The sequence below is a fragment of the Ascaphus truei genome, unplaced genomic scaffold, assembly GCF_040206685.1.
Source record: "Ascaphus truei isolate aAscTru1 unplaced genomic scaffold, aAscTru1.hap1 HAP1_SCAFFOLD_3518, whole genome shotgun sequence".
Classification (NCBI taxonomy): domain Eukaryota; kingdom Metazoa; phylum Chordata; class Amphibia; order Anura; family Ascaphidae; genus Ascaphus; species Ascaphus truei.
In genome coordinates, this window is record NW_027456528.1 from 6,091 (window position 1) to 15,124 (window position 9,034).

The 9,034-nt window shown below is 43.4% G+C and overlaps 1 protein-coding gene across 1 annotated transcript; it reads right to left on the reverse strand.

Moving 5' to 3' along the window:
• Positions 1–753: 753 nt before the first annotated feature.
• On the reverse strand, positions 754–6,980 carry LOC142483654 (WD repeat-containing protein 36-like). Its single transcript, XM_075583669.1, has 6 exons — positions 6,827–6,980; positions 4,453–4,628; positions 3,609–3,729; positions 3,330–3,395; positions 2,466–2,549; positions 754–1,067 (listed from the first exon to the last, which is right to left on the reverse strand). Exons 1-6 carry the CDS (start codon positions 6,876–6,878, stop codon positions 769–771), a joined length of 798 nt encoding a protein of 265 aa, XP_075439784.1. The 5' UTR covers positions 6,879–6,980; the 3' UTR covers positions 754–768.
• Between the last annotated feature and the right edge of the window lie 2,054 nt (positions 6,981–9,034).

Sequence of the window (9,034 nt, forward strand, 5' to 3'; positions counted from 1 at the left end):
TGAGCGAGGAAGAGGAGGATGCGGGGGGAATTGAGCGAGGAAGAGGAGGATGCGGGGGGAATTGAGCGAGGAAGAGGAGGATGCGGGGGGAATTGAGCGAGAAAGAGGAGGATGCGGGGGGAATTGAGCTAGGAAGAGGAGGATGCGGGGGGAATTGAGCGAGGAAGAGGAGGATGCGGGGGGAATTGAGCGAGGAAGAGGAGGATGCGGGGGGAATTGAGCGAGGAAGAGGAGGATGCGGGGGGAATTGAGCGAGGAAGAGGAGTATGCGGGGGGAATTGAGCGAGGAAGAGGAGTATGCGGAGGAATTGAGCGAGGAAGAGGAGGATGCGGAGGAATTGAGCGAGGAAGAGGATGCGGAGGAATTGAGCGAGGAAGAGGATGCAGAGGAATTGAGCGAGGAAGAGAATGCAGAGGAATTGAGCGAGGAAGAGGATGCAGAGGAATTGAGCGAGGAAGAGGATGCAGAGGAATTGAGCGAGAGGGGAGGATGCAGAGGAATTGAGCGAGGAAGAGGATGCAGAGGAATTGAGCGAGGAAGAGGATGCAGAGGAATTGAGCGAGGAAGAGGATGCAGAGGAATTGAGCGAGAGGGAAGGATGCAGAGGAATTGAGCGAGAGGGAAGGATGCAGAGGAATTGTGCGAGGATGAGGAATTGAGCGATAGGGCAGGATGGGTGCAGTAGGATAATAGCCTGCCAAAAATAAATAAAAAAAATTGCCTTTATTTATTGGATCGCCTGTACAAAAAAGTTGGGCACCCCTGCATTAGTGGGTATGCATAACAAATGCACAGCATTCGCCTTTGAATTGAGCTCCTTCTAGATTGTCTTCAGGTACAGTATAATCACCATGTTGCAGAGCAAGCACACGTCCAGTCTTATTCCACCTAACACTAGCTTCCATACTTACGGTTGCATGTATGCCAAGCGCTTTGCGCTCTTTAAGGTTCTGTTGTTTTAGCTTGTGAGCTCCCATAGTAGATTTAACATAGTTCCAGGTTGTACAGGAAGCATAACCTTGATGACAAGCGATAATTCCATCCCAGTCGCTTTGTCGTGCTACCTCTGCGCAAAAAACAATTCAAGGTTCATAAGTTTACTTCTCTATTATAAAAATTGTACATTTGTTTTTAAACATTTCATCTCAAAATAGTAATTCCTAACAACCACTGCAAACTCCAAAATGCTTTATAAAAGTTGCAATCTCAGTCATGGAAAGCACAAGGAAGACAGGAAGCAAACTGTGGCTTTCACAGCCTCTGATTAGACCATGATAGCAGAAGTTTGTAGTTCAGGCGGCAGAATCAAAATTACTTTTCAATTTATAATTTTGGCAGTAAAATAAGAAGAACAAAAATTCAGTGACAGTGTGATATGGAGAGGGGGGGGGGTGAAAGTATGGTATGGAGGGGGACGGTGAAACATAATGGGGGTGAGGGGGAGAGAAAGACACTGGAGGGAAGGGAGAGACACTGGCTGGAGGGAGAGAGGCAATGGGGGAGGGGAGAGAGACAATGGGGGAGGGAGAGAGACAATGGGGGAGGGAGAGAGACAATGGGGGAGGGAGAGAGAGAGAGAGACAATGGGGGAGACACACACACACACACACACACACACTGGGGGGAGGGAAAGAGTGGGAGGAGGGAGAGACACTGAGGGGAGGGATAGAGAGACACTGGAGGGGGAATGAGAAATACTGGGAGAGAGGAGTGTGAGACTGTGGAAGAGGGGAGAGAGGTCCTGATGTGGCGGGGAGAGAGCGATTAATAATACAGCATAAATGGGGATGCTACTAGACAAATATCAGCTAAACAGAGGGATAACGGTCAAGCAGAGATGGCAGAATTTAGGGGCTTGGGAGGAGGATGAGTTTTGGGGGGCTGATGGTTATTTTTTGGGTCAGGGTGGTCACTTGGGATTATTGATCAGCAGGGAAGATCCATCAGTACCACCCTTGAGTTTGGTTATGGGGATCCCTGGTCAACATTTAAAACGGAAATAAATAATACTGGTAGGCAGGAGTGGATGACCCTGGGGAAAGCAGATAGGAGAAGGAAAAAATGGAGGGGAAGGGGGAGAAAGAGGGAAGGGAGGTAGCAAAGAGGTGGATGAATGCCCCCTCAAATGGATTGCCTTTGTGCACCAGAAAAAAAACATATTACCAGATACCAGCAAACAATAAAATAAAAAGAGTGATCCAATACTAGTAGACTGCATGCGCGCACGCATGCAGCCCAAGCGATTTGTGAACTTGGCTGCAGGAGATTGTAGACGCGTGGCGGACGCGTCACAAAGCTTGTTCGCCCTCATTGGCTGAACCAGCTCACGTGTGCTGACGTCATGTGATTTTGATTACATCTGGCAGGCGGGGGGGGGGGGGCCTGAGAAATTTAATGGATAAAAGGGGGGGCTCGGCATAAAAAGTTTGCTCACCCCTGAGGTAGTGTATAGTAGATTACATACCTGATGCAAATGAAATGACAGGAGGAAGTCTTAAGGATCGACAACGAAGTCCCATCTTTTTGGCTTTGATTTTATCTACAGATCCTATTAAAACAAGTCAAGGAGGAAACATGCCATCATATTAATATATACTCGGAGAATAAAACATACAAATTAAAAAAAAAAAGGTATAACAGCTTGCAGCTAACTCAGTCAATACCAACTTTTACAAATTATCACTTGATTAGCAAATCAAAACTAATTAATCTAAAAAGGCAAGTAGATAATAATGCAATTATTTACATAAAACGATTTTGCATGTGTGTGTTATTTTTCAATGTGTGGAATGAGGCTACTCATGAACAAAAGTGTAATACATTAGTACATAATATTAAGCATCAGGTACACACAAAATTGACAATATTTTCTAAAAATCTGGAAATGTAGCACAATAGGGAGGTGGCATTTGCAGAGGGTTCTTGGCTCTAGAAGACATTCTTTCCATTCTTCGCAGAGACCTGGCCTATAACGCACAGCACCTAAACCTTCGTAACCAGAAGTAAGGAGCACAAAACATAGCCTATCGGATTGCTTATTGTATACCACTTACGTACAGTTAGCTTCGTGAATATACTGGTGACATCGAAAATATACATGTAGTTGCCGTATTGTGCGACATTAAATCTCAATTACCATCATCTTGTAGTGTGTGCTAAAGTTAATCTTTTTTTAAATGATTTTCATCTGTTTTTAACTTACTTAAAGGAAGAGAAAAATGTGTGTAACGAATAGCGGTTCGTAGAATACAATTTTCAATTAAAGTATTGGAATGCACCAAACTTAAGCGTCTCTGAGATAACATCATAGGAAAGATTCAGGACTTACCATGTCCAAGGCTTTTACTGTATCTGTCATGAACAGTGGAAAATGAATGTAGTGTTCCATCTTGGCCTATGAAAGGGAACATAAAAAAAAAAAGTCATAAGCTTAGCGCTGATACATTAGGGGAAGCACTGATCCACTTCAGCTTCATTTCGGGCACATTGATTGTAATGTACCATACGCCAGCCTTCTTCGTGCCAAAGTAATCCGTGTGTTATAGAAACAGCCACATATCTTTATGCAGGAGGTACTGCACTTCCTTATTTCTGCAAAAATATTTACCAGCACTGAGGATCTGCTGCCCATCAGGTCCATGGTGTCTGATGAATGTTGGTGGAGCACTGTGACCCAGCCGAAACCTCAATAAACGCCCCTGTCCTCCAGGGCCATCAAATATCCACACCTATTTAGCACAAAGCATGCATCAGTCACAGAATATGTAGAGGTCATCCTCTAGGGAAGGACAGAGAGACAGATTATAGATAGCTAGATGGAGAGATAGATAGATGGAGAGATAGCTAGATGGAGAGATAGCTAGATGGAGAGATAGCTAGATGGAGAGATAGCTAGATGGAGAGATAGCTAGATGGAGAGATAGCTAGATGGAGAGATAGCTAGATGGAGAGATAGCTAGATGGAGAGATAGCTAGATGGAGAGATAGCTAGATGGATATATATATATCTCCATCTATCTATATCTCTGATATATATATATATATATATATATATATATATATATATATATATATATATATATATAATCATTTTTGAAGGGGATGTCTGCTTTAACTGTTACTTATATATCGTAGTTTAGCAAAATGCAAACGTATGGATGCATTTCAATTTTAGATTACCATTGTGCAGTGCATCTAATTTAAGATGTGCGGTCTAAAATGATTGACACCAAACTAAATACCTCAGGAAAAATTTGCCAGCTCCCCCCCCAAAAAAAAATTTGTGAAAAAGAACACAAATTATACATTATCCCTCATTTTGTTACGAACTGCATCGTCCTTTAATACATTAGCTGGTATTCTTATGACAATTCACATGCATGAGAGAACATTTCTTCCTATGCACTACTCTATTCCGATTGCAAAATAAAGAAACAATGTGTTATGATTACCCGTATAGCATTATCAGCACCATTTGTAATAAGCAGTGGCTCTCCGTGTACAAATGTCAGACCGGCGATGGCTGTGGAATGAGCTCCCCTCATTTGACTCATCAGTTTCTTCTCTTCCAGATCCCACAGGCCTATGTGACCGACAGGGCTTCCAGCTGCCATGATTGGATGTCCATCTGCAAGACAACAACCAGATGCAACACTACAGTAGACAAGTCACTGTATGCTTACAAGATGGCTTTAAATATTCATATCAAGTTTCCCTGTAAGTAACTTTAGGTCAGCATGTGTTGAATACATGTAAAGCTTTAATTGTAATAGGCCAGTGATTCTCAACCTTTTTGCATGGACACTAATTTTATTTCTACAATTGTTTGTCACACAACTTAAGCCAATGTTCATGATATAACAAGGGAAAGTCCATCACAGCCCATGCCTCTAAAAAAGGGTAGTCCCTCCCAGGACCAAATTGAACTGATTTCAGTGGCATGCTTAGGGATTTAAACCAGGTGACAACTACCTTTATTGCCAAAATCCAACACCTGCAAGTATTTTAAATATTATATTTTCTAAGCTTGTTGTAAACCAGACGAGTTGAGACTTGGAACTGATTTGATTTCCTCTGGCTATTTCCTTTTGTCTGATGTCATTGTACTCAATAAGAGTTTGAAAGAAAAAAAAATCTCTGGCACATAAACTGATGTCTGTGAACAGTAATGAAAAGTTCAGTCCGCGCTCTTACCCTTCATATTTCCTATGTGATGCCCTACTCCTGTGATAGACACCAGATCGGGGATTATTAAAGAAATTTTATATGTAAGTTACTAATTTTATTATTTGTTGCTAATACAATATCTATCTCTCATCTTGGTGCGCTTTTGTGTTTTTTCTTGTTTTGCTGATGTCTGTGAACAGTATATAAAATTATATTGAGACCAAGATTTTCAAAACCAGAACATTTAAATAAAGAACAATTAAAATAAACATAATAAGATACATACGCACCTGAACCTTAGTGCAAATTTTTGACCATATAGTACTGGCCAAAATATGTTCTAAACCTAGAATTGTAAATCCAGATTATTCCAGAGAGGAAAAGGGTTATGGAAGAACAAAATGTTTCGTTGTAATCCTGGTGTCCACAGTTTCAGTCCATACCCGAATATGAGGTCTATTAAAATCACAGACTTGGTTCCAAGTTAGGTATTGTGAATTTCCAATTTGATAAGAAAATTGTTGTGTTATTGTTTAGAAGAAAAAACAAAAAACCATACTTATTTTATTATGTTTATTTTCCTAAATTGTTCTTTTTTTTATTCAAATGTTCTGGTTTTGAAGATCTTGGTCTCAATATAAATTTTATATACTGTTCACAAACATCAGTTTATGCGCCAGAGATTTTTCTTTCTTTTGTAACTTTGCACAAGGGGTATTGGGACCCGCTCTTTTTTCAGGCTGCAAAACTGAAATTCTTTGATTGTATATCCCACTGCTTAAAGGTTTTAGGTTTATGCCACAGGGAATCACTGTCTAAGTGGCACTATACATTAGCACCCCATCACTTCTTTATCAACATCTCTCCCTTACTGGCTCGCTGAGATAGACTGGGTGGGGTAGGGATAAGGATAACACTAGACCAGTGATTTTCAACCAGTGTTCCGCTAGCACACCTCAGGGGTTGTGCAGCCACCATGGGGGGAGACCAGGGACAACTCTCCCACGCTTTCTCAGGCCCAGATATACCCCACATAAGAGTGACCCGGCGGCTCCCGAGCTCAGCAGCAGCAGCCGTCCGGTCACTGCTATCCTTTCTCTGCTCAGGTCAACTTCTGTCTGACAGGAGGGAGAGGAAGAATCGGGTAAGAGCACACGCTCCCATAAATGGAGAAAGAGAACGAAAGAGAGAGAACGAAAGAGAGAGAACAAGAGAGAGAGAACAAGAGAGAGAGAACAAAAGAGATAGTTGTGTGTATAAAAGAGGGGGAGAGGGAGCGTAAGGGGGAGAGTGCAAGACAGGGGCTGGCGAGAGACTGGGTGCCCCAGAATTTCTGTCGAATTCTGGGGTTCCTTATCCAGAAAAAGTCTGAAAACCACAGTGCTAGACTGAACAATGCCACCCCCCCCCCCCCCCGGTTTAGGGAGTACTGTATAAAGAAACGGATTTTGTGCTTAGTTCCCAAAGAAACAAAAATCACCAAAAAACCTTTTTTCAACAAGCAAATGTGTTGTTAAAATACAATTAGATTGTTACATCATTTCCATGTAGGAAGTTAGGAAGGAGATGCTAAATAGTGAAATTGAGAAATAAAGAAGGCGATAATTAAGTAACGGGTGCAATTCTTTTCTCTCAATTTTAATGCATGTTTAAACTCACCTGTGCGGAAGGAAATTGCAGTGATGGGGCCCCAGTCTTGCTGAAATGTCATTAATGTTTCGTCAAACTTGATGTTGTGTATGATGATTTTGCCGCATGTTTGTCCAACTGCCACCACATCCACTGCTGGTGCCTATCAGTGCAAGAAGCAAAACAAATTAATCCATTACTATACTTGTAACAAAATACACATTTAGGTGAATGATTTGGATGTAGTTTTCCATTTGTTAGTATTCAACTCAATGCTGAATTGTATTTTTTACTTAAACAGGATTTGAGCAGTGGGGTCCTCCGAAGCCATTTCTAGCCCCGGAAGTCCTCCCGTGCCCCCAGAAACTTATCTCTGTGGTTACCGGTGTTCTCCCTGGACAATAGGAAGTGGCCACGGGTGACATTGCTTTTAACACTGGTTACTACACTGTCATGGGAGAGGGGGTTTGGCCCCGGTATTAAAGGGGTTACACCCCATTTGGCCACCCCCTGCTCTCACTTGGGAAGCAAGGGGTTAACTGGACTGCGGTCCAGTACTGTGTTTTTACCCTGCTTCGGTACCCAAATGTATGTTCCCCTGTAAATGTGTATTGTTCCCATTCCAGTGTTTGCACCAACACCTACACTGGGATTGATGCGTGAGGGAAAGGGTTAATGTTAGTTCAGTGTTTATAGCCCTTTGTTCCCTTTTCCCGCTTTTTCAGGCTCCATTTTGCAGCTCTCCATAAGCCGCCATTGCAACCTTATGGAGATTCTGGCGATTTGGGCCTGTTTCGGTAGAAGACCTGCAGGTGTCGCCCGAGAGGAGGAGCGGCGGTTCCCCATTGTAAGTCAATGTAGCCATCCATTTCAATGGGGATTCCTCGACGCCGATCTCCAGGAACGGGTTTGGCAGCCATCCAAGAGCGGAAACATTTTTTTAAAGAGAGCTTTGATCACACTGAGTTCAAGTTCAACTACAATTGGCGTGGGAAACTTAGGTTCTAGGGCACCCAGAAATAAAGTTCTTTTTGCCCCTAGACCCTAGGAACCCCCACACACGACCACCATCGGGTCCGAGAATGAGGGACCCCCATAAAGGGTCGCGGCCGCCACGAGGGTCGTGCCATTGACTCTAATGGCGAAGCGGAGGTCCCATTGAATCCCATGGCGGCGCTCGCCCATGCATTTCCTATGGTGGCGCCGGCCATTGATTCCAATGGGGGAAAAGCCGCGTGGCGTTAAAACGGCCAAGTCTGAAAGCATAAAATGTGTAAGCCCTTATCTCCGGTTCTGTGAGGACCAGAGGGCTGGGATTTGGATCACATGTAGTCACTGTTCCGGCATGACTGCATGGCCATTTCCAGCCCTCTCCGATCAACCAGACGGAGTATGGGCGAAGGTAAAGAATTGTGGTTTTCCTATAGACTGCAATGGCGGAGTTGCTCCATTGAAGACTATAGTGGCGGAGCCCGTTGATTTCAATGGGAAAGAGTGAAAAGCAGAGATTTATTTCAGCTATGGCGGAGAATCCTGCATTAAAGTTAATGGGGGATTTTAACTTGTTTTTTGTATCTACGGTTCTGGGGGTCGTGCGAGGCTGAAACTTGGCCACAATTGCAAAGGTCCTCCGGCATGAGGACCTGGCAAATTTCAGCCCGCTCAGAGCACAGAACGGATTATTTTAATATGTGATGGTACTGTATTAAAGTATGAATTGTATTTTGGGTCTGGTATAAAAACTCAGAGCCCATATGTTATGTTAATGGTCAGGGAGGGAGACAAATGGTCTACAATAAAACCCCTGATCAAAGACTCCCCCACCCTGCTTGTGTATGCGAGCACAACAGAAAAGCAGGACATGGGTACTCGAGGATAAGTGTTAAAAGTCACACCCTAGGACAAAGGGTTTCCTGGCCCAGGTAGACATTCAAGCGCCGGGCTTGTGGGCGGGGGGCTAGGGAAATAAGCCCCCGATTAGAATAAATACCCACCCAGTGGGCAGGTATTACGGTGCCCCTCAGGTGAGGTGGCAAGGAGAGATTCGGTGCAGGTAATTGTTCTCCAATGGCCTGCACTCAATGATAAGGTATAGGACTGGAATTACATATAAACCAGTGTCAGTCCTATGCTGGGTTGCTCGTTGTTCGTGTTGTCATGACTTCAAGTTTACCAACTATTTGATGCCTGATGAATTGCTAATCCTGTTTCCTAATTACTTCATCATCCCCATTCCTG

What these genes read in the sequence shown, in the direction of transcription:
- LOC142483654 (XM_075583669.1), bottom strand. Translation starts at nt 6,878, where the DNA reads ATGACATTTCAGCAAGACTGGGGCCCCATCACTGCAATTTCCTTCCGC. An exon ending in TGCAATTTCCTTCCGCACAG is followed by an intron (nt 4,629 to 6,826) that starts GTGAGTTTAAAC and finishes GTTGTCTTGCAG; the next exon opens with ATGGACATCCAATCATGGCA. An exon ending in GTGCTGATAATGCTATACGG is followed by an intron (nt 3,730 to 4,452) that starts GTAATCATAACA and finishes TGTGCTAAATAG; the next exon opens with GTGTGGATATTTGATGGCCC.